Source organism: Capra hircus, chromosome 29 (genome assembly GCF_001704415.2).
Source record: "Capra hircus breed San Clemente chromosome 29, ASM170441v1, whole genome shotgun sequence".
Taxonomy (NCBI): Eukaryota; Metazoa; Chordata; class Mammalia; order Artiodactyla; family Bovidae; genus Capra; species Capra hircus.
The window spans coordinates 46,153,974-46,178,498 of record NC_030836.1 but is presented as its reverse complement, the minus strand read 5'-3'; the positions used below and the strand labels follow the sequence as shown (position 1 = coordinate 46,178,498).

The following is a 24,525-nucleotide window of genomic DNA, read 5'->3' as shown; positions in this document are numbered from 1 at the left end:
GCTCCTCCGCCGGTACTACAGTACGTGCAAAGCCAACAAACTTCCCAAACAGCAAACAAACAGCAAGCCGCCATCACTTCACCCGTTTCAGCAGCTCTTCCCCTTTGCTTGTTGTTCTGGCCACCCCACGCAGCGTGCGGGATCTCAGTCCCTGACCAGGGATGGAACTCGTGCCCCTTGGACTGGGAGGGCAGAGTCTTAGCCACCGGACCACCAACGAAGGCCCAGATGCTTCATTTTGACTTCAGTGCTTGAATGGATGGCCCTCCAGGGACTGTGCCAGCGAGAAAAGCCAGCCTCAGCAGGTCACGCGCTGCACAGTTTCACTCACACGACATCCTTGAGAGGCGACAGAGACAGAGAACGCACGTGAGTGGCCGGGGCAGAGGCTGACCACACGAGGTGGCACAAGAGGGCTGTGTGACGGTGAAACAGCCCTGCACCTTCTCTGCGGTGGGGTCGCGCGAAGCTGCGCCTGGGGGAGCACAAAGGCCTCGGGGCTTCTCCACAGCCCAGCGGTTAGCCCTCCTCGCTGTCGCCGCAGAGGCCCTGGTTGGGACTAGGATTCCGCAAGCCTTGTGGTGCAGCCCAGAAAAAGTTCACAGACCTGCACACACACACACACATCCTGCGTACAACACTTGAGAAATGTGACTACACCTGGCCGACTGTACCAGTGTCAGCTTCCTGGTGTTGCAGCTACACTGTCATGAGAGAGGGGAGATGGCTGAGGAATGCTGGGGCCTCCCTGTCCTTTTCTTTGCAACTTCCTATGACTCCATACTTATTTCTGAATAAAAAAATTATTTTACAACTAGAACTAAATAAAAGGAATAGAACGTTTTTAACAACATATTTAAAAACGATCGAGAGAAACAGTTCATGAACTCCCACACACCAAATTCAGAGTCAAATTTAGCGGGCTGAAGTCAGTAAGATAGGACCAAGTTAACGTACGAGCCACAGAGCTACAAGGAGCAGCAGGACGCGGGCACCTCTCAGGCCCAGCAGCAGCTTGCAGCCAGCCACCGCCTGAGGCAGGGCTGGGGCTACGGGGGACACTTAAGAGACCACATCATGCGGAAAGGCAAAGGAAGCCACGATTTTAGGGCTGAAACACCAGCGATGCTTCAGCCCCACACTCCACCGGTGTCAGTGGGGCAGACGGAGCTCTGCGGCCGTGGGCCCAGGCGCCCTCTCTGCACAGGGGTCACTCCCACGACAGCAAAGCAGAGCCGTGAGCAGAGGAAGTGGGGACCACCACCCGCCCCCGCGGGCTCAAGCTCAGAGCAGCTCTGACCAGGCGGCAGGCTCTCAGGCCAGACCTCCTCCTCCTCCCTGCTGTGCCCACCACCTGCCAGGCCTGGCCAGAACAGGCCCCAGATCACTCCCAGGGTAGAGCTTCTCTGCACTCGCCTACTCAGCTACAGGGTGAGCAACTCACACCGCGTGTGGCCCCCACCCTGTGGGGCTTCAGGGTGTGGCGGGGAGGGGACAGAGCGCCGCGAACTGCCCACGCTGTCCTGACAGGAGAGGACAGCCTCACGGCTGCTGCCGGGTAGCAAGAAGGTGTGGTGGGAAAGCTGGTTTTGAGGAGGGGGCCACGTTAAACAGAGGCCTGAGCCCAGCCCCAGCCCTCCGAAGGATTAGGCACTTCTTACAGCAGCTCCTTCACCGAAGACACTGTCTAATTCACTGCTACACTCCAGCTACTCAGGGCCCAGAGTGGGGGTGTCCACAAGGCAACAGCGGGAAGCATTTCTGGTTGTCACAACTGAAGCATTTAGAAGGGAGAGGCCACAGCAGACAGCCACACAAGTGATCAGCCCCAAATGCCACAGGGCAGACGTGGAGGGAGTCTGTCTATACCCAGTCGGCAGGCCAAATCCGCACGCTGTGGCAGACCCAGCACAGAGCACGTTCGGTTAGCAGAACTAGTCTACAAAACTGAGGAAAGGGATTTCAAGCTCAATGACCTGCCCAAAGCAATTTTCTTCCAAAATGAAAGGACAGACGTCAAGGTTAATTTAAGGCAGCTGAGCCCTGGCCCAAGGGTCTCCTGAAGCAGCAACACACCCACACGTCAGCATTTCGACTATGCGTCTTATTATCTAGAAAATCACGTTACACAGCAGAGGACAAAAGGATGCTGCCCTACTTGTGAAAGTGCGGACCTCAGGGTGTGTTTCCACATGGATTTCTTGCAGAAAAGGGGAAGGAACAGAAGCTAGACCCTTCCACAGTCTAGGTCCTCCACCCCAGTCTAAGGAAGTGAGGAGATCACAGGAGGGCTCCGGACAACAACATGTACCAGCAGGTGATTACATGCATTCTTTAAAACACACAGTGAACCTCAGCCACTGAAATCCACAAATGTCTGGCGGGTAAAAAATGAGAATTAAAGCCAGACAAGAAACTGGTTTCGTGTGTTTTATTTTTTTAATTAGATAAAGGGAAAAGTGAAGTCGCTCAGTCGTGTCCGAATCTTTGCGACCTCCATGGACTGTACAGCCTCCCAGGCTCCTCCACCCATGGGATCTTCCAAGCAAGAATAGTGGAGTGGGCTGCCATTTCCTTCTCCAGGGGACCTTCCTGACCAAGGGATCAAACCCTGGTCTCCCGCAAGCAGACTCTTTACCGCCTGAGCCACCAGGGGAAGCCCAGAGGGAACATTACCTGAAAGTCAACAGGAGTTTCTGCGCACCAAAGTCAAATGTATCGGCGGGGGAAGGGTGCGGCCCCCGCCTCCAGCCGGGCCCACCTGTCCGTACGGAGTTTCCCACTCTGTGAGGGGCACATGTCGCTGAAAACGCGGTCCCTGACCAAAGACAGCGGGCAGAGCAGCATTTCCCCGAGGCCATCCCGCGCCACCGCCTGGGGCCGATTTCCTGGGAGCGAATCACTTTAATCAGGGCCTAACAGGCCGCCAGGACCCGGGTCAAGCAGCTGCTCCCCCGCAAGACGCGGGTTTCGCTACTCCCACTCCCAGTGAAAAGGCACGCTATTCTGGAAAACGCTGGGTTAGATGCTCCGTTACTAGAAAGACCGGCCGACTGCTCGGGGTGACATCATGCTGGGGAGGGGCGGCTTCGCTAGAAGCCCCTCAGCAGAGCCAGGCCCCCTGCGCGGGTGCTGAACGCTGCCCGCACCCCGGACCCAGCCCCAACCCCAGGTCCCCTGCCCTCCAAGTCCGCGCCCCGGAGCCCAGCCCCCAACCGCAGGACCCCCGCCCGCCAGGTCCGCGCCCCGGACCCCAGCCCCCAACCCCAGGACCCCTGTCCTCCAAGTCCGCGCGCCCCGGACCCCCGCCCGCCAGGTCCGCGCCCCGGACCCCAGCCCCCAACCTCAAGACCCCCGCCTGCCAGGTCCGCGCCCCGGACCCCAGCCCCCAACCCCAGGACCCCCGCCCGCCGAGTCCGCGCCCCAGAGCCCAGCCCCCAACCCCAGGACCCCTGTCCTCCAAGTCCGCGCGCCCCGGAGCCCAGCCCCCAACCCCAGGACCCCCGCCCGCCAGGTCCGCGCCCCGGAGCCCAGCCCCCGAAGGCCAGTGCCGGCCAGCCCCTCACCCCGGCCTGCGCCCCCGCCCCCAGCAGGCCGGCCCGGCGCCCGGCCACTCACAGTTGCGGATATCCGAGATGAACACCGCCAGGCCCCGCATCCCGTCCCCCTTCGACACGGCCGGCATCTTCGGGCCTGGGGAGCGGCCTGGGCTGCCGGGCCCCGGGAAGGAGAGGGCAGCGGGCCGCAGGAGCGGGAGCCGGGAGGAGCCGCCTCAGCCCAGTCGCCTCAGGCTCCAGCGCCGCTCTCGGGGCCGCCGCGCGCGCGCGCACGCACGCACGCTCGCTCGCGCGGCGACCGACGGCGGCCGGGGCGCGGGGGCGAGCACGTCGGCGGCGGGCGCGCACGGCCGGGCGGCCGCCCCGGGAGGCGCGTGCCGCGGGAGGGGCCCGGCGGAGGCGAGGGGGCGCCGGCCTGCGCCGCGCAGGGTCCTCCCCGCCCGACCCCGGCGCGGGAAGCCCCACCGCCAGCCGCGCCTCCGCCCACCCTCCCACCGCCCTTCCCCCCCGGCGCTGGGGCCGCCTGCCGTCGACCTCCCGCGGGGGACCCGTCCCCATCCAGAGCTCTGGGGCCAGCTGCCCATCACCCGGCCGTCCAGAGCCGGCCCGTCTCTTTACAAGGGGGAGACAGCCCTGAAGAGACAGCGTCCCCCCACCCCTTGACAGCACCGGGGGACCGGGCTCAGTCTTGAATCCAGCTCCGTGGTGACCAACCAACCGCACCCTTTGCCACTGTTGCCGCCACCCACCTCCGCAGCCTGGGGAGGTGGAGGCAGGACGGGGGCCCACCCGCAGTTGCACTGCAGGGGCCTTAGCAGGCAGACACCCCAGGAGTTTGTCTGGAGAGCAGGTGGCCCCACCAAGCTGTTCTTCACGAAGTGGGATGGCCTCTCTCTCTCCAGAGAGGTTCCAGTGCCACAGCCCAGACCCACCCCGGCTCCCTTCTCAGTAAGAGGCTGGGCCCCTGATGGACCCTGGCTAGGAGAAAAAAGGGACAGGTCCCCTTCCATGGACCAAGGACCCAAGCTCTGGTCCTTTGGGACCCCTGGGGGAAGCCAGAACCTGTGGAGACCCGAATCCATATAAGGCAGCAATTTCACCACCTTCCAAAGCTTTCAAAGGGCTGGGCTGCCGAGGGCTTCCTGAAGGAGATACCTGCTAGGGCCTGTTTCCCCAGGGGAGGAGATAACCCTACCGTAGCCAGGCCTGGGGACTCAGGTGAGGAGACCATGACCCACCCCCAGCAGCCACTCGCTGGGTAGGGCAGTGCCAAGAGGCTGCAGGGGCTCATGCATGGCGTGGACAGATGGCAAACTCAACCCACAGTGGAGGGGCTTCTCGGAGGACAGGCTTAGAGATGGACAGCCATCACACCTCTCTCAGTGCTGACCCTGGGCTTCCTACACCTCCTGGGATCCCTGTACATGTGTGTGTATGTTGGTGGGGGGTCAGGGTGGGGGAGTTGGTGTCCAGAGACTGCTGGGACATGCCACTGGCCGTGAGAAAGACCCCTGCCTCCTGGCCCCTGCCCCCTGCCCCCTGCCCCCTGCTGTGCCTTCATCTGCCCTTCAGGCCACTCAACCTTTCGGCAGCATGCAGTGCTCCCCTTCTTGGACTGTGTGAACTGGACCAGCCCGTGCTGGTTCCCAGGCCCTCCTCCTTCCGTGGCCAATGGGAGGGAAGGCCCCAACACTTGCATTCTGAAGAAGAAACAAAGGCGGGGCAGCCCAGAACCAGGGCCCATGGTACCCAGAGTGGTCCTGCTTGTGTCTGGGCCTGTCAGCTTTACGAGTGACCCAGTTTCCTTCCCATAATGTCTGGAGGGGGTTGTTGACAATAACCTTCCAGAAAATTGGGGTTGGCATCCTGGCCCAGACGGGGCTGGAGGTCCAAGCAGCCGTGTGTGTTAGGGGACAGGATGTGGTGTCCTGGGCCTCCCTGGCCCCCTGTGCTCACCAGGAATGATGTGCTCAGCCAGGCTCCAGGGACTGAGCATATCCCCCGTCTTGGCCAGCAGGCAGGGCATGAGGAATTCAAGAACTCTGTAGTGGGTGGGGCCTTTGAAGGAAGCCAGACCACCTGGAGGACAGAGATGAGCTCAAGCCCCTGACTGCTCACCTTGGGGAGGCGGGAACCTGCCTGTGGCGGCCCGTCTCCTCTCTCGTAGCCCCGGAGTCACACACGGCAGATTCGGATTGTTGTGAAAGAGACACGGGAGGTGAACCTGTGGCCTCCCCGGCTGGGGCCCAGAGAGGTGGGTGGGCGGTGGGGCAGCAAGGGCGACGCCAAGCCCTACCCTCCAGGAGCCCCGTCACCCTCCACAGCCCTCATTAGACAACGTTGTCCCCATACTTGAAGATCCAGTCATGACATCCTCGGAGAGATTACTTTGTAGGAGAAAAGTCAGTTCCCCCCCAAACCTCCTGGCCCAGCCCCATCCACTGAGACCTGGGACAGGGAGGTCCCAACACCCAGTCACACCCAGATGTGAAGGCTTGGCCGCCAGGAGAACTGCAGGAAGCTGAGTGTCTGTCAGTAGAACTCTGTAGAATGTGTGCAGGATGGATTCTGAGAGAGCAGATCAATCCCAAGGGGCACTCGGCAATCTGGGTCACTTGAGTCTGCCTGGGCAGTTGAGGGTCTGGAGGCTGGACGCGGTGGCCCCGTGTTTAAACGGGGTTGAGATGCTAGAAGCTCCTGTGTGTGATGCACGGAGGGGAGCTCAGTGCTGCACTCCCAGTTCTGGAGGCTGGACGCTGTTGATCAAGTAGGACTGGTTCCTTCGAGGCTGAGACTGAGGATCTGGTCCAGACCTCTGTCCTTGGCCTCTCGACAGCCGTCTTCAGCCTGTGTCTCCCACACCATCTTCCCTCAATGCTTGTCTGAGTCCAAATTTCCCCCTTTTACAAAGACACTCATCATGCTGGATCAGGGGCCAAGTATGAACTCCTCTTAATGAATTACACCTGCAACGACCCAGATACGGCGCCATCAGAGCTACAGGGACTGAGGACTTCGGCGTGTGAAACTTTAGAGGACATAATTCAACCCAGGACAGACGATGACTTGAGGGAGCACTTTTGGGGACCTGATTTTGAATCCCTGTCCCTCCTTTTCCATTTTCCTACCTGGAGCACGGTTCTGATGGCTGAACTCTATTTCACACCAGCCCTGCACTGCGTGAGCCCTCAGTCTGTCCACGTTTGTGCCGCTGTAACTGGGGGCTCTGTTACACCTGCCAACCCTAGCTGCTGACTCCCACCTATTCCCATGCCCATGGCGCTGTGTCAGTGGGATTCTGGTGCCTGGGACATGTCAGAATGCCCCCCAATCTGGCCTGTGGCTTCTCATCAAGACCACGTTCCAGGGCCATCTGGCTGCAACATCTGCCACCCCATTGATCACCAGGGTTGATCTGGCTGCTCTGGCTGACTAGGCGGGCATCCCCTTCCTCCTCCACAGCTCCATATGCTTCCCTCCCAAAGCAGCATGCTCACTTGAAGAGGACAACCTCCCCCAATAGCAGGGGAGTGTTCTGGGGTCAAGAGATTTGAGTAGCTGTACGCCCCTTTTGGAACCTCCAGACAAGCTCTCGAGGTCCGTTTGGAAGAAAATTTAGGGTAGTCAAGCTTCCAAGACTCCACGCATGCGTGCTAAGTCCTTTCAGTCGTGTCCGACTCTTTGCAGCTCTGTGGACTATAGCCCGCCAGGCTCCTCCGTCCACGGGATTCTCCAGGCAGGGATACGGGAGTGGGTTGCCATGCCCTCCTCCAGGGGGTCTTCCCGACCCAGGGAATGAACCTACACCACTTACCTCTCCTGCGTTGGCAGGCGGGTTCTCTGCCACCAGTGCCACCTGGGAATCCCCTCCAAGATGCCAGACACCCTCAAACGAGGTCCTACTTGCAGCGGTCTACCTTTCTTTAAACAAAGAAACAAGAGCAAACCCCCCAAAACCCAAAAGCCCCCAAACAAGGACCATTTCACATCCATTCCCCTTAGGCTTGAAGGGGCCTTACGAGCGCTGTCGCTCATGGGCTGCAGGAGCAGCACAGCTGGTGACGCTGAATGGGGGCGGGGGGGGGGGGCGGGGGAGGTGGCTGTGAGGATCCTGAACATCCTCCAGAATGCTGCCAGGTCAGGCATCCCGATCACCTCCAGAGCAGGAGCCCATGACTCAGTCTCCCTAAGGTACCTGTTGAAAAATACACCCCTTGCCCTTAAAGCACAGATCAGCCAGCCTGGTAGGCAGTCAGCTATCACTGAACAGGCCTCTTGTTTTAGAGCGTTTGGGGCGTTTCAGGCCTACACTCACCCACTGCAGCTCTTTCCTCTAAGGGTGAGCTGATGGAATCTATGCCAATTTTAAGGTTAGCCTGAGAAAAACAGCTTTGGGAAAGAAAATATACCTAAAAATATCACTGCAGGCCTTCAGCACCACCATAGGCTCAGACAGTAAAGAATCCACCTAAAATGCAGGGGACCTAGGTTCGATCCCTGGGTTGGAAAGATCCCCTGAAGAAGGGAATGGCAACTCACTGCAGTATTCTTGCCTGGAGAATCCCATGGACAGAGGAGCCTGGTGGGCTGCAGTCCACGGGGCCACAAAGAGCTGGACACGGCTGAGCGGCTCACTCATAGCAGTTTCCTCCAGACGTTGCAGCAAATCATCAGAAACTGACGGTTCGGGAACGGCATAGATGGACGCTCTCGTGGTTCCAGCAGCCGGAAGTCCGTGGTCAAGGTGCCTGCGGCATGGGTTCTCTGGAGGCGATAAGCAGGACCGCATTTCCTGCCTCTTCGAGCTTCGAGGGACTGCCTGCAGCCTCGGCTAGGGGATGTGGGACCCCGTCTCTGCCTCCCTCAGCCCATGGCCTTCTCCCCCATGTCTGTCTCTGATCTTCCTCCCTCTCCTAAGGATCCCAGTCATTGGATTGAGGTCCCCCCCTAGATCCAAGTTGACCTTGTCCTGAGCTTCTTACTCACATCCGCAAAGACTCTGTTTCCAAACAAGGTCTGCGTCACAGGGGCCGGAGATCGGGACGTGGACAGCCTGCCAGGGTCCAGCACTCCATGTGCCCCACTACAGCCCCCAAGACACGCTGCCCGTTTGGCTTTGTGGACTTACGTACCGTCTCACCCTTGCTATGGTATTTTCACGTGGGCGTGGGGTGGCGAGGAGCATTAAAAGCCGGGATGGACACCACAAAGCACACGACCCCGTGCACAGCCCCTGCCTGTCACAGAACCTACCCTGGGGCGCAGCACCCGCCCTGCCGCTGACTGGACACCCACGTGCCGGTCAGTCTGTGATGCCCCGGCCAGGTGAGCTGGGGCGGGGCGCAGGGACAGAAGGCCTGCTGTGCTGGCTTGGAGCGGTATCTGGAAGCTTCCGCCCCATGTGACACGCCCTGCGCCCTTCCCCTTCTCCCTCTGGACTTTGCTTATCCCAGCACCCAGGGAGGATGTCTCCATCCACAAGCAGGGGAGGGCTGGGCGGCAGGAAATCCGGGTGTGCATGCCTCCTCCTGGCCTTCCGGCCTGAGAACCAAATTGAGGCCCAGAAGTGGCAGGACACCATCGGTGATTGTGCTCATGCCCTGCCCTTGGGGTGACCCCATTAAAACAGGACAAGTCACGAGAGGCCCCTGGCAGGAAAGACTAATCCTGCGCTGACTCGGCAAGTGAAGGGCGCCTTGGGGCTTCGGGTGAGGACAGGGACCCCCGCCTCGCCCCTGCCCCCGGGAGCGCTGGCCAACCCAGGGGAGACACAAGCCCGGCCTCCTGGAGCTCCACAGCCACCAGGCACCGCCAGCAGCCACGTGTGGGTGCCCTCGGGGTATCTACAGGCAATGGGCTCCCCATAGTGAGTCAGGGATGCCCTCAAGGTCACCCTGGAGAGGCCGCCTCTGACTCGGGCTCCTCAGCTTGCTGGTGCCCCTGAGGTGGGCTCTGCAGTGTCCCAGAACACGGGGAGAGGGCTCAATGGCGGCAGGAGGGCTGGCCTCTGAAGGCCCCCTTGCTCCATGGGGCTGCACCTGCCCTGGTGTGTCCTCTGGTGCCCTCTGCAACAGGGGGCGGGCAAGGTGGGCCAGACCTGGGCTCGCCGCTCAGAGCTTGGACCTGACAGGGCTGGCTGCTCCTCAGGCAACGGGGCCAGTGACGGGGGCTAAGGGTTATAGTTTAGGGGCTGAGCAAGGGGGCTATACTCAGACTTACATTAAATTTAAATAATTGGGATTCAATTTATTAATGTTCTAATTTAAAAGCTCCATTTTTTAACCTGCTAAGTTCAATTTTGCAAACCCTGTTATCCCCTTTATAACCCTAACAGGTTTCACAGTCATTTTTAAGGGGCCTTTGCCATCTACAACTCAATTAAGCATTTTCAACACTTCAAACTGAATTTATCTTTTATTTCCCTTTATGCGCTCCAACTTGTCTGAATTGGTGACAAAATAGCAGGTACTCAAGAACTCAGATCCTCGATTGGTTAGATGTTTAAAATGGTGAACCCCAAATTGTTGCAAATCTTCCAGAAACATTAACAACCCATGTGTTCAGATTTCACTTAATCTGTAAATGCTAACATTTGGCTGAGATTCTCTTAAACCTGACACTTGACGGTTGGTACGTGACATGCCTTAGGCACACTCGCCAGCCCCCATCCCCTGGGAAGACTGTGGGGGGTCAGCTGGCAGGAATAGGAGGAAGAGAAGGAAGGAAATCTGAGTAGGAATAAAGAGAACAAAGTTCAGTTCAGGGAGAACAGCAGAAATGGGGCAACAGCCGTGGGGCGGGTGTCAGGGCTGGCCCTGCAGGGATGGGCTGCGGTTTTCTGCAGGAAACTGCCGGGAGCAACTCTGGACGGCGGGTCCGCCAGCTTTATCAGGTGGCGAGTGCTTCAGGGCCAAAACTGCTCGCGACTGTGTATTCAGTTTGTTCCTGAGGGGCACACACCTTGCTGGGAGCTGAGATTCGGGATGGGGTGGGGGCGGTCACTGTTAGCCTCCGGAGGGTTCCAGCTTTGTAGGGTCCACGTTTGAGAAGTGCCGCCCTGCCCAGAGGCAGGGACAGAGAGCGCGCTGACTCCAGGATTCCTGGGATTTAAGATGTCCAGGAACCATCCAGAGGGTCTGGAGCACGTGCCCCTACTCCAGACAGCGCTGTGGGCACCTCGGGCCTCCGGATGCCCAAAACCAAAGGCTAAGTAAGAAGCGCTCACCCAGAGGGACGGGGCTGACCGAAGAGGGCCCGGCTGCGGGGCGGCCACCAGGCGGCGGGAGGAAAGTCTGAGGAGGCGATTCCCGCACCCAGGAGAGAACCCTGAAGTGTGGGAGGTCGGGCCGGCGCGGTCCTCCTGGCCGCCGGCCTGGCCGGGCAGAAGCCCTGGAGCCCACGGCGCTCCCTAGCGGTCACCCACGTGGTGGCCGCGGAGACGGCGCCCCCGGAGCCCGGTCCTCTGCCGGACGTGCGCTCGCGGGAACCCAGATCTCTGAGCCACCTCTCGAGCGCGAGCGTAAGGTTCCCAAGAGAACCTGGGGCCCGCGGAAGGTGGCGGTCGGCGCGCGCGACAGCCCCGGAGTCTCCCGGCGCTCGCGTCTCCAACAGGCTGCCTCGGCGCGGGCCCTTTCCGCCCGCTTCGCTGGCCCGGCCCCGCCTCGGCCCGGCCCTCGGCCCGCCCCTCGGCCTGCCCTCGGCCTCCCCTAACCCGAGAGTCAGCCCCTCCCAGTCCGCCAGGCTCCGCCCTCTGCCCCCCCGCCCCTCAGCCTCGCCCCGCCCCTATGCCCCTCCCCTCCCAGCCCAGGCTCCTCCCCTTGGCTCTCCCCCACCAACCCCCGCCCCACCCCCGTCCCGCCCCGGCCTGTCTCCAGGCCACCTCGTCGCCGCGGCCCCGCCTCCAGCGTGCCTAGCGCGGCGGCGGCCCGGAAGCTGGCGTGGCGCGCTAGCGGCGGCGCTCAGGCGTTCAGAGGCGGGACTTCCGGTGGCGTCCGCGCGGGTCTTCCGGCCGACTCCGAGGGCCGGCGCGTCTCCGGGACATGCAGGTGAGCGCCGCGGCGGCGGCCCGGGCTGACTTCCGCGCCCCGCCCCCGTAGCCTCGGTTCTCCTCCGCGGAGCGAGCCTGCGGGCGGTGCGTGTGAGAGCCGGAGGCGCGGCGCGAGGGACAACGGGCGTGACGGCGCGTGTGGACGAGAGGCTGTGCGAGCGGTCGTGTGTGATGGAGTGAGGGGGTGTGAGTGGGTGTGACGGGCGCGGGGCGGCGGCGCGCGAGGGGCCGCGCTCCTTGGCTGTCTCTCGGCCTCCGCCGCAGACCTGGGGCGCGGCGGCCTTTTCGCGCTGGAGGGCGCCGCCGAGATCCGAAGCCAGAAACCGGGGCAACGGGCGGGCGGGCGGGCGGCGGGCCCGGGCCCCCGCGAGCTAGTGTCGCCCGCTCCCCCTGCGGCCAGCAGGCTGTCTTGGGCTTCCTCTGTCTTCGCCGAGGGAACACGACGGTACCTGCGACCCGCCGTGTGGACGGCAGCCCAGAGTCGCAAGTGTCCCTCCGCCAGGGCTGGGCTTCTGCTCTCACACTGCATCCGTTTCCAAGCGCACCCTCGGCCCTCCCCGCAGGAGCAGAGTTGGCCCCAAAATTTGTGCCCACCGGCGAGAATCTGATTGACACTACCTGAGCTGTGGGGACGAGACCGTTCTGTTCACGGGACAGTCGGCTCTGGGTCCCGCTGGGTGTGAGTGATCAGTCAGTGCTCAGCGGTCAGCATCTCTCAAACGGCACATTGCTGAGCAGAGACAAGTGGGCTGGATTAAAACGGGTTTCTTAAGAAAGAAGCGGAGCATGTCAGAGTGCATCCCAGAGCAGAGTTAGCACGGATCAGCTGTTCTCTGCACTCAAGACGCATCGCACTTCGGACCCTTGTGTGTGTGCTGAGCTTGTGTGTGTGCTGAGCTCTGTGCAGAGTGTGATGGAAGAGTTGGCTCTCAGACACACTGACAGAGCCCCCAGGGATGCCTCACCTTGCTGGACTTGAACACCTCTCACATCACAGCCAACATGTCCCCACCACCCCGTCAGGCAGTCCATCTGGAAAGTTCCACAGCCATTGGAGAGCAGCCCTGCACGTGTGAGCAGCTGGCATCTCAGTGCTTCCCCCGGTGCTGTGGAGCCGCACTCCAGAGCTGGCCCAGCGGGCACAGGGTGGCAGGGGTCTGTGGCCATGCCGGCCCACTCGCGCCTGGCTTGCTTCTGTTGCCCCTGCACCAGGTGCAGAAGCCAGCAGGGCCCATCTTCCTTCCTCCAGATCAGCCCCACTTCCACCCTTGCCTCTTTCTTCTTTCGTGTGGTGTGAAAGCACAGGTCATAGGGCGGGCAAATGGTGGGCAGAGGGGTCTCAACGCAGGCGGGACAGAAGGCAGACCAGCCAGCCATGGGCAGAGGCTGGGAAGGGCCACGGAATGTGCCCCCAGGTGACAGCTGAGTGGTTCCTAGGGGATCAGGTCCTGCCTATTTCTCTTCTTGCTCCATCCTTGGGTGCCCTGACCTCCACCCTGGGGCCAGGGAGGAATCCACAGTCGTGAGAGGCTGAGGGGACCAGGGCTGAAGATGGGATGCCCTGCAGGGTTGGCCGCTTACAGCTCAGCAGCCACAGTCTGAGCCCTGCCAAGGGAGCACCAGATGGTTCTGGGCTGCACGCCCCCACCCCCAGGCTGAGGCCGAGGAGGAGCCCAGGCCCCCGGCCATGGTGGCACAGGGCCTGGGTTGGGCCTGGGAGGCAGAGGCTGCCTTCCTGGATGGATCTGATGGCCGGGAAGGGGCTCCTGCTGCTGCTAAGTCGCATCAGTCGTGTCCGACTCTGTCCCTGGGATTCTCCAGGCAAGAACACTGGAGTGGGTTGCCATTTCCTTCTCCAATGCATGAACGTGAAAAGTGAAAGTGAAGTCACTCATTCGTGTTCAACTCTTAGCGACCCCGTGGACTGTAGCCTACCAGGCTCCTCCGTCCATGGGATTTCCCAGGCAAGAGTGCTGGAGTGGGGTGCCATTGCCTCCTCCGCGGGAGGGGGCAGAGGGTGGCAAATGAGGCCTGAGTCTCCATAATCTTCCCCGCCCGCCGCCAAGAGCACCTGATCAGCTGTGGCTGCCTCTCTGCCTGGGGGCGAGGGGATGGGGGAGGCTCCTAGACTCCCCAACCCAGGCCCCGTCCTGCAGGCCCCAGGGAGTGACAGCCCAGACCAGGCGCGTGCCGTCTGTGCAGGACTGTGGGCTAAGGGGAGTGAGCTCCAGGCCAGGGGGTCGTGGTGGTGGAGGCCCCAGGCACCCACACAGGCCTGGCTCTGCTGGCTCTTGATAGGGCACCCTGTCTGGCCGGGGCTTTGGTGTCCCCAGGGGTGTCCACCCGATGAGCAAGGGCCTGGGTTGCCTGTGGGGTCTCCTCTAGACCAGCTGGACCTAGGTCAGGCTGAGAGGGGACGTGCCTCCGGGCCTGAGACACCGCTGACTGACAGGCTCTCACACCAACTGTCTCAAAACCTCAACAAGGAGCGCGTGTGGCCTGGCCCTGCGTGTTGCCCAGCTGTCCCCAGAGAGAAGGTCGTGAAGATGGGGTCGGGGTGGTGGTGCTGGTAGGGTGAGAGTCCAGTGGGGAAGCCACGGAAAGACCGAGCGACTGGCCTCCAGGCAGCCTGCACGCGCGCTTAGCGCCCCCGTCCCCTCGCTGTGGGCACACTCGGCCTGCACGCGCACTTAGCGCCCCCGTCCCTCCTCGCTGTGGGCGCAGTCGTCTAAGAGATTCTCTAAAGACAGGATCGTGCTTTGCGAGTGCACGCTGTGACATTTGTACTGGGGGGTCGTGAGCACTGCGGTGCCCTCAGGATGCCAGCGTTTGGGAGCGTGGGGTTTGAACAGCGGCAGTGAGCATCTTCAAGCACTTCCCGTGTAGACAATAAGTTCCCCGAAGTGGGATTTTAAGAAAGGAAAAGGAAATGCAGATGGGAGAGCGCGTCTGTGACCAGATAGTCACCTGGACGTGAATTCCCACTAGCAGCTCTGAGGGGGAAGCTGCCCCGGTCCCTAAGGTGGTGTCATTCTCGTCCTCGGCAGGGAGGCGGTGGGGGAGGCGGTGCTGTCTCACCTCAGCCTCCGTTCCTTTGATTGCTGGTGAAGCCAAGAGCCGAGGTGCTATTTCTGGGGCCTGGGGCGTCTGTGTGTTGCGGGGGGGGGGGCGTTGTTGTAGGGTCTCTGTGTGTTGCGGGGTCTCTGTGTGTGTTGCGGGGTCTGTGTGTGTGTTGCGGGGTCTGTGTGTTGCAGGGGGTCTGTGTGTGTGTTGCGGGGTCTCTGTGTGTGTTGCGGGGGGATCTGTGTGTGTTGCGGGAGGTCTGTGTCTCTGCTGCGTCTCACAGCTTGAGTTTGTGTACAGTCTGTGAGTCACCTGTGGATGTGCGCTAGAAGTTCATTGTCAAGAATTTCACTGTTTCGTGTTTATTTCTTTATCCCGGTTTTTTGTTTCCTAAATGAAAGCGTCACATTTTTCTGTAGTAAAATGTAGACGTTTTCCTGGTAACTTTTACTGACGCTGACTTAGGGGGAGAGGCACCCCCTCTCCAGCTCCTGCCCCAGGTTTATCTACACAGGCGTGTTTTCTTCTAGTCCTCTCCACGGCTCCGTGGTTTTACACTCGAGCCGGTAGCTGGTAGCCAGAATGTCTTTGTGCTTGTGGAGGGTGGGGGCCAAGCTTTGCTCAGCCGACCCTGGCTGTGATTGGGCACCCCCGAGGCAGTGGGACGGCTCCTGGCCTGCAGCAGGGAAGGCCCTTTTGGGGCGTCTTGGGGAGCCGGGGCCCAGCAATGCTGGCCACTGGGGCCCAGCCGTCGGGGCTGGCTCGGTGCCCAGCTTGGTGCTGGGAGGCTCCAGGCTCCGTCAGGACCAGAGCCCCAGGAGGCAGGGGGAGCGTCCACCTGCCAGGGCCTCCACGGCCTCTATCTTTCGCAGCCCCCTGGACCCCGAGGTTGGGCCCTCCTGTGACCCGCCCAGCATGCGGGCGCTCCTTGGCACGCTCTGGCTCGCTCTGGCCTGCAGCTCTGTGCATGCCACGCTGTCGAAGTCAGACGCCAAAAAGGCCGCCTCGAAGACGCTGCAGGAGAAGGTAGGTGGTCTGGGGACTCGCCAGAGGGCTGACCATCACGCCTCCTTTCCCACTGGGGGCTGGGAGCTGACTGCGAGCCAGGAGCTTCGCGTCTGGGCGGCCAGCACCGTACCCCTCGGGGCTCCAGCCAGCCTCAGAGGGAGCAGCTTCTGGTGCTGGGGCCCGAGGGCAGGCCTGCCCCCGTGGGCTCGCATCTCTGCCCGTGCCCCCAGGGTCTCCCTCACCCCGCCTGCTGCCTCCCTCGACCCCTGTGCTCTCCCCTGCTTCGCAGGGCGAGTCAGTCAAGCTCTGCCAGCTGTGGCTGTGGCTGTGCCAGTTTCCAGGAGGGCCCTGGGAGGCAGGGCGAGCCTTCAGGGACTGTCTACCCCACCTGACAGCCTTGCCCTGCGGGCTCCTGGTCAGCAGCGCTGATTCTGGGACAGGGTCCCTGCTGACCCAGAGGACCTGCGGCCCCAGGGCTCAGCCTGGGTTCGCGCCCTGACAGCGTCCTCCCTGCCTTCTCTCTCAGACTCAGGTTGCAGGCAAGCCCGCCCAGGAGCGGGGTCTGGTGGTGACAGGCCTCAGGGCTGAGGACGTCGTCCTCGAGCACCGCAGCTACTGCTCGGCGAAGGCCCACAGGAAGCACTTCGCTGGGGACGTCCTGGGCTACGTCACGCCGGTAGGCCGGGCCCGGGGCGGATGGCGGACCCTGAAGGCCGGGGGGCTGCTCGGGTCTGCATTCTCACCTCCCCAGGCTGCTCTCACCCAAGGGAGCAGTGGGAGTGACGCCTCCCAGCAAAGTGCCCAGGACCGTGGCAGGGCCCTGCTGCACACGGGGCGGGCGGCCCTGCGGAGCCCCGCCCGGAGGTGGCCCCCGCCTCTGGCCCCGCTGCCAGCAGGCCCACTTGTTCTCATTCTCCCCTCGCTGCCAGTGGAACCGGCACGGGTACGATGTCGCCAAGATCTTCGCAGGCAAGTTCACCCACGTCGCCCCCGTGTGGCTGCAGCTGAGGAGGCATGGCCGCGAGATGTTCGAGGTCACGGGCCTGGACGACGTGGACCAAGGTTCTGACACCGTCGCCTGTCTGTGCCCGCCCTGGGGGTCTGGGAGAGTGAGTATGAGAGAGAGAGAGAGTGTGTGAAGATGAGCGAGCTGCGTGTGAGCGCGAGTGCCATGCCTGCCTGGCGTTAAGCTGCATCCGTTTGTCTCGGCGGTTTGTACGCGGTGTCCCGGGGGAGGATCTGTGGAGGAGGCGAGGGTCTGGCTGCCCTGATAGCCGTGTTTGGCACCTGAGTTTACTCGGGTGTTTCCCCGTTCGTTTTCAGAGAGAGGACGTGTTAGCCAGAGGCGGGGCTCCCCGACCCCGGGGGGTGGGGGGGCGTGGGTCAGAGGACAGCGGGCCAGCGCCAGCTCCTGCTCTCTGCTGCCCTCAGCTCTGAGAGACGGGCCAGGCCCCTCGGGGTGGTGGCCCTGATGCGGCCACATGCCCCCAGCCCTGGCTGCTCTGCAGGGGTGGGGGGGGACACGACCCCAGGTTCCCCCGCCGCCTCCCTTCCGTGCTTCTTCCAGGGGAGGTCAGGGGAAGGGGCTGTACCCCACGCTGACCGTCCTCTCCACGTCCCACAGGGTGGGTGCGGGCAGTCCGGAAACAAGCCAAGGGTCTGCGTGTAGGTGAGTCCGGGGGTCAGGGCTGTGGGCCCTGAGCCCCCGCCCCCACAGGTGGGGTTTGTGGAGCGAGCTGGTGGGGGAGGGGCCCAGGGCCTCTAGACCTACCTGCTCGCCCAGGCCACGCTGCCTAGCATGCTTAGCATGTCCCTCTTGACCGCTCAGAAACGAGGCCGCCCCAGCCCAGCATTCGTGGCCTCGATCCAGCCAGACCCCAGTGGCCCTGCTGCCCACCTTGGGCTGCCCGCCTTGGTCAGCCCACCAAGGCCAGCCCCTTCCCCTGTGGTCTTGCCCTCCCATCTCTCCATTCACCCTTGAGGGTTCATGGAGCTCTCCTGGGGGCCGTGCCCAGGGGTGACGCTCACCCTGCCCTGCCCATGCTAGAGCTCATGGCTGGTGAGGGAGGGCCACGTTGCCAAGTACACTGGGGCCTGGGGAGGGGCCGGGGCTGGGAGAGGACCTGCAGTTCGTTTCACGGGGAGCTGGGGGGGGGTACAGTCCAGCGAGAGCCAGGCAACAAGGAGCTGGATGAGCCAGGGTCTGGACAGTCGGGGACTTGGTGGGTGAAGGGAGGAAAGGGCCAGTGTCTGCGTCCCCAGCACCGCCCATGCCCCTCCCTCCCCAGGCCACGTGGCACCGGGTGCCTGCCCTGGCCGCTGGTAGTGGTCATTCTGCTCTGGAGGCCAAGGGCCCGCCATGGGCCAGGCTGGCCCAGGAGGGTCACGGTCTGTGCGTCTGCCCCCAGTGCCTCGCCTCCGGTTCGAGGACTGGACGTACGAGGACTTTGAGAACGTCCTGGACAATGAGGACGAGATTGAGGAGCTCAGCAGGACCGTCGTCCAGGTGGCCAAGGTGACACCCGGGGCTCCCTCCTGACCACACGCGTCTCGGGCGCAGGGGCTGCCCTCCCGGGGGACACATTGCCTGGGCCAGTGCCGGGCTGCAGGGCAGGGAGAGCCGTTCGGGGCCCCAGGGGCGGTGTCGGGGGTGTCACACGAGTACCCGGGAAAGAGCCGCGATTCTCTGCCCCTGGGCCCACAGTCGGGAGGGGAGGCCGGGGCTGGCTCTGTGGCCCCTCCTCCTGGAGCCCCGCCCACCTGCCTCTGTCCTTTCAGAGCCAGCACTTTGACGGCCTGGTAGTGGAGGTCTGGAACCAGCTGCTGGTCCAGAAGCACGTGTGAGTGGGCCTGGGCAGTGTGCGGGGCGTGGGGCATGCGCGTGTCCTTCCCGGCTGCCGGTGTCGGGAAGAGGCTGAGGCCAGATGTGGAGGGACCTCGTCTGGGGGGAGGGCTGTCTTCCCCCAGTCTGTGCAGGCGCTGGGGTGGTACCCCGAGAAGGTCAGAGAGCGGCTCCAAGGAGTCTGGGAGCGGCTGCGGGCGGGTGCCCGGCTGGGACCACTGGGGCTGGCCTGACAGCCTTCAGGGGCCTTGGCGAGGAGTCAGCCGAGTGGGACCGGGCCCCTGTGGCAAACGGCCACAGGCTTCTCTGGGAGAAGAGCTTGCAGTCCAGCCTCAGCCCTGCCTCAGCCAGCGGGGGGGATGCCTCGCCCCGAGGAGGTAGCCCCTCCCCTGAAGCCCACGGCCAGATCCCCCTCAGCCAGGGTGACAGGGAGGGCGGGTCCCCTCCGGCGGCCGCTGCTCCGGTCCCATCAGGCCCAGGGGGTCAGCCCCACAGGAGGAGGAGCGCGCCGGGCACGGGGGCCTGCAGCCGCCGCAACCCTGGCCATCCTGCACCCGAGCCCCGCTGCTCCACGCCTCTAGCCCAGGGGCCCGCGGGCAGGGTCCCCCCAGCCCCATCCCTCTCGCAGCTGCGGGCTGCTCTCCACCTGCTCGGAGGCGGCCTCCTCGGGCCTCCCAGCGCAGCAAGAAGGTATTCTCAAGGGGCTGTGTGGGGGCCAAGACTCCTGCCTGAGTTCCCAGGAAGCTGCAGCTGGCGCCCAGCTTGCCGGGCTCTGCCTGGGGGCAGGGAGACCCCGCTGCCTGCCTGGAAGTGGGGGCAGCCTGGATGCAGGCCCCACCATGGTTCCTGCTTCTCTGTGCATTGACCACACTCCCCCCCCCGCCCCCCGTGGGTGCTTCCACCCTGGGGGCACCCTGAGGCCGGAGTTGAGAAGGAGAATGGGTAGAGAACGGTGGACGAGTCCACCTGAGGGCGGGGGGGCCCCTGTGTCGGGAGCCAACACCCCACTGTGCTCTGGTGGCTTTCAGTTGAGAGGCGATCTCACCACCCCTGGGCTCTGCCTCGGCCCCTGCTGAGCTAACGCCTGAGGGGGGCTGGGGGAGACAGCCTTGTCAAGGCGGCTCAGGAGGGTGTGCGCAGCAGGCACGCTGCGGGGCAGGGTGGGGGCCGGCCAGCCCTGCAGATGACTTTGGACCCGGCTCCCTGGGCATGTGGTGGAGGCGATGCACTTTGTCCCCGCCCTGGGCGGCAGGTCGCCAGGCCCCTCCCGGGACAGCCTTCTGCGTAGGAGTGAGTAGGGGCTGCCTGGCTGTGGCAAGAAGCCTGTCTCTTGCGTTCACACCGACGGGCGGGTGGCCCCGGGAGGCCCTTTGTACCTCGTCCCAGCAGAGCCCCGCTGGGCAGGCACTGCCCCTGGGCCACAAGACCACCTCCCCTTCTGAGAGACTCAGCCCCCGGTGGTCCCCAAAGCCGGGCAGGCACTGATGGTTACGGGTGCTGAGGGCACAGGCTGAGGGCCAGCTCCCGGCCTCGGGGAGGGCCTGAGCTGGGTTCCACAGCCCGTGTGCTCCGCAGGGGCATCCCTGACCCCCAGCCATCGCCGAAGCGCTGTCTCCTTGGCCCTGGGGTCCTCCCGCTGAGGCTGGGCCTGAGGGGATGGAGGCCGCCCCATGCCCACCTCCGCAGGGTGAGCCGCAGCTGTGCCCCACACAGCCTTGGGCCACGTAGACTGGCTCGAGCTGAGCAGAGCTGGGGGTGCACAGCCCCCCAGCTGCCCGCGCTGGGCGGGGTCACTCGCTGCCTCTCTCTGGACTGAGGCGGCTCCTGAGGGGCTGTAGGGAAGGACCCAGGTCAGTCACTGGGCCCACATCCTCCCAGGCGGTGTGGGGCCAGGCCAGAGGACCCAGCCCGGAGCTCGCCCAAGACCTGCCTTCCTGGCAGGGCAACCCCTGGGGGCTGAGCCGGCCTCTCTGCGGTCTGCGCGCCCACCAGACCTGAGATGCCGCCACACCCCTTGCCCTCGCGACCAGAGGAGCCGTGAGGCTGTGCCTTCCTGTCCACGCCAGGTGGCACGCTGCCCTCGGAGATGCTGCTCCTTGGGTTTAGGCGCGTCTGGTTGGCCCTTCTGGGGTTGGGGAAGGCGAGGCTCCGTGTCGGCGACTGCTTGGGGTGGGATGACTGCCGAGGGGGCACGAGGCCCCTCAGTGGAGCTGCCCCGCACCCTCATCCCCAGGCGCCACAGCAGCCCAGGGTCACGGGCTCCTTCCTCACCCCTGCCCGGCTGCATGTCCGGCAGGGTCCAGAGGTGACGGGGCGCCGCACAGCCCCCTTCCGTGCTCTGCCCCCGTGCTTCGGGGATAGGCGCCCTGGAGTATGAGTTACCGCGGCGGCTGTAGGGCCAGGCTGGGTGGAGGGTGGCCCGGGCGTCTCCCAGCGCCGCTGCCCCTGACAGGGCCCTGGAGTATGAGTTACCGCGGGGGCTGAGGCCAGGCTGGGTGGAGGGTGGCCCGGGCGTCTCCCAGCGCCGCTGCCCCTGACAGGGCCCTGGAGTATGAGTTACTGCCAGGGCTGAGGCCAGGCTGGGTGGAGGGTGGCCCGGTCACTCCCCGCACCGCTGCCCCTGACGGGGCCCTGGAGTATGAGTTACCACGGGGGCTGAGGCCAGGCTGGGTGGAGGGTGGCCCGGGCGTCTCCCAGCGCCGCTGCCCCTGACAGGGCCCTGGAGTATGAGTTACTGCCAGGGCTGAGGCCAGGCTGGGTGGAGGGTGGCCCGGTCACTCCCCGCACCGCTGCCCCTGACGGGGCCCTGGAGTATGAGTTACCACGGGGGCTGAGGCCAGGCTGGGTGGAGGGTGGCCCGGGCGTCTCTCAGCGCCGCTGCCCCTGACCTGTGCTCTGCTCCTCGGCAGGGGGCTCCTTCACCTGCTCACCCACATGGCCGAGGCGCTGCACCAGGCCCGGCTGCTGGTCTTCCTGGTCATCCCGCCTGCCGTCGCCCCGGGGTAAGTGCTGTGCCTGCTCGTCCAGGAGGCCCTTCCTGGCCCCCACCCAGCCCCGGCCTGGTCACACCAGCCACTGCCCATGTGGGGGACCCTGTCAGCACGTCCTCACGGGCCCGCAGGTCAGGGGTCCGCAGCTCAGGGCCCGGGCTGCCTCGGGCCATTCAGCCCAGCCGCTTCCCGCTGCCCCAGCCCTGAGACAGGGAGCTGGGCCAGGTGCTGGCTGTCAGCACTGTGGCCTGACCACCATCCAGCCCGCGCTGGGCACGGAGGAGGCTCAGGCAGTGACTTAGGGCTGGGGGCTGAGCAGAGGGGTGGTGAGGGCCCAGAGGGGCCAGTCATCGGCTCACTGCAGAGCTCGGGCCAGTGAGTGGGACAGGGTGGGTGGCCTCTGGACCCGCACTGTCTGACCTCAGACAGAAGAGGCTGCGGCCACCCCAGGCGGCTGCCCACCTACGCCTGACGCCCCCACCCCGCGGCGTCTCCACACATCCCCAGAAACCTGGGCTGTGGTCTGCGGCCTGCAGGAGGGCCCTCGGCCCCGGGTGCCACCTCCTACGCTTCTGAGTGTGTGCTCGTGCGTGGGACACGCATGTGTGAGGGGCCAGCGGTCCTCCCGGGATGGGGGCCCTGATGTGGAAGGGCTGGGGCAGTGGGCACTCGCCCCACCCCTCAGACAGAAGAGGCTGCGGCTGCCCACCTGCGCCTGACACCCCGACCCCGCGTTATCTCTGCACATCCTCAGAAACCTGGGCTGTGGTCTGCGGCCCGCAGGAGGGGCCTCGGCCCCGGGTGTCAACCTCCTACGCTTCTGAGTGCGTGCTCATGTGTGGGACACACGTGTGTGAGGGGCCAGCGGTCCCCCCAGGATGGGGGCCCTGGTGTGGAAGGGCCGGGGAGTGGACACCTGCGTGGCCCGTGGGCGCAGCTGCGAGCGCAGCGCCTGTCTCCAGGGTCTCTGGTCTCTGTCGGTTGGGCTGGCTTGGGACATGTTGACCCAGTCGACCTGGGTGATCGGGGCCATCGGTGGAGACCGGCTCCTCTCGCCCAGGGGGGGCCCGAGTCGCGGGCGGGACCAGCCCCTTGCAGGGCCCTTTGCTGACAGGTGTGCAGGGCAGACCCCCGTGTGCTGGAGGGTGTGGGGGAGGGTGGGCGGGCCTGACACCCCTGGAGGGGCTGACCCCTAGGCCTGGCCTCCAAGGGCAGTGGGCTCGGGACAGGGTGGGGAGCAGCTTTCCAGCCAGTGCCCTGTCTGCCCAGGCCTCTGACCTGAGCTCCCAGGCAGGGAGTGGACGGAGCGAGCCTGGGTCCCCTCTCTCGGCAGTGACCGGGGAGGACGCACTCTCAGGTGGCAGCGAGAGGCGAGTCGGGGGCGGGGGCCGTGTGGCCGGGCTGTCGGCGGGGCCCCTGGGCACGGCTGCCTCTGCTGGCCCAGGCCATGTCTCAGGGGCACAGCCCGGCTGCACCCTCGCACTGGCGAGCAAGCCTCCCTTCCTGCAGAGGCCTCAGTGGCCGAGGTCTGCCTTGCTGGCTTTGTCCTTCTGCGCCGGCGCTTCGGGACAGCAGCCCCGCACAGGAACCAGTGGGCTGTAAGCGAATCTGGCCTTTCTGCAGCGTCAGTCACGTCACAGAGCCGCGCTGCTGCCCGTGGGAACAGCAGCCCGGGGTGGGGGGGTGTCTGCGTGGCAGCCTTTTGCTGCTGTGGCCTGTGTCTCTTCCCTTTGGGGGGCTGTTGGCATGGGTGGCCATCCTGACTTTGAGCCCTGCTCCTGAGGTCTCAGCTTGGCCCCCGCCGACGGTCCAGCACCAGTCAGCAGGTTTAATGAGAGCTCTGGGCCACCCTGGCTCTAGAAGGGCCCTGAGCTAGTCCTCGCCTCCGCCCCTCAGGCTGTCTCTTCTGAGGATCGAGCTCTCAGAACCCCGGAAGGAGCTGACCTCAGGCATGGTGGGCTGACTTCCTTTCCAGGACCTTCCCCGCAGCGAGCTCGCATCCTCATGGGCAGGTGTACCCCTTGATGGGCGCTGCACCCAGCTGTCCTCCAGCAACCCCTGGGGTTTAGGGTCACCACAGGAAGGGGATGAGTGAGGGTCCTTCCCCCGGGAGGGATACCCCTGCTCAGGCTGACCCCCGTTGACGTCTCCTGAGCTCCAGGGGTGGCCTGGGGCCAGACTGCGGAGGCTCAGCGGGGCCGTGGGCAGGGGTCACCCCTAGACATAGAGCGGGTGCAGGCGCCGGAGGTCCGCGCTGGAGGGGAGGGGCCCTTGCTGACGTGGGATGGCCCGGACCTGCAGGTGCGGTTCTGCTCTGATCGCGTAGGGTGGCTGTGGGCAGGAGGCCCTGGGGCGGGCCCACGAGGGACAGTGGTGGGCGCCGACAGCAGGCCCACCCTCTTGCCTGCTGGGCCACCGTGGGCAAGGCTCTAAGGGAGGTGTCCGTGGGCCAGGGGATGCCCTGCCTGTGGTCAGCGGCAGCGCCAGGGATGCGCACGGTCTGCGCTGGTCCTGAGGACGCTCGGCCTGCAGAGGACTGGTCCGGGGCGGGGCTTGGGTTTCCAGCCCAGTAGGTAGCATTTCGCCCTGGGGGTTGCGGCTTCACGGTGTCGTGGGGCCGTAGGGGCTGGGATGGGGCGTGGAGCCTGGCCTGGAACACGGGACCGGTGTGGGGTTCACGCTGCCCAGCGCCTCCCAGCTCTTCGGGATGGTCTGGAGTGCGGCCCCGGGCCTGTGGCCACCGCCACCTGGTGGAAGAGTCTGGCTCCCAGCTGCGTGCCATGCTCCTAGCCACAGTCAGCGCTCGTCAGGGGCTCTCATGGCCCCTGGCCCCAGGAGCCTGCTGTCTCTGGGAGACCGCGGGCTTCGTGGCTCGATGTGTGAGGGCCGCATGGTGGGAACCGGCGCGTGCGGCTGGCTGTGCCCCACGCTGCGTGAGTGTGTGTGTGTGTGTGACTTCTTCCTGCCCTTACACGTCTCAGCTGTGACCTTGGTGCCCTTTCTCTCCCGCAAGGCTGG

General features: G+C 64.3%; 2 protein-coding genes across 3 annotated transcripts in view; one reads left to right on the top strand and one right to left on the bottom strand.

Annotated features, from left to right (window-relative positions):
* Positions 1 to 3,831, bottom strand: part of AP2A2 (adaptor related protein complex 2 alpha 2 subunit) — a 68,252-nt gene extending 64,421 nt beyond the window's left edge. For both annotated transcript variants that reach the window (XM_018043263.1, XM_018043264.1), the window contains exon 1: positions 3,619 to 3,831. In XM_018043263.1, coding sequence (XP_017898752.1) covers positions 3,619 to 3,685 — 67 coding nt within the window. In that variant the 5' untranslated portion in view covers positions 3,686 to 3,831. The remainder of the gene's footprint in view (positions 1 to 3,618) is intronic.
* On the top strand, positions 11,504 to 21,519 carry LOC102176955 (chitinase domain-containing protein 1; the record flags this gene model as incomplete). The annotated part of the gene is given in 8 exon segments (XM_018043367.1): positions 11,504 to 11,602; positions 15,540 to 15,693; positions 16,202 to 16,351; positions 16,605 to 16,737; positions 17,300 to 17,344; positions 18,084 to 18,190; positions 18,454 to 18,515; positions 21,427 to 21,519. Coding segments are annotated over 7 exon segments (701 nt in total), but the record flags the coding sequence as incomplete, so codon positions are not given.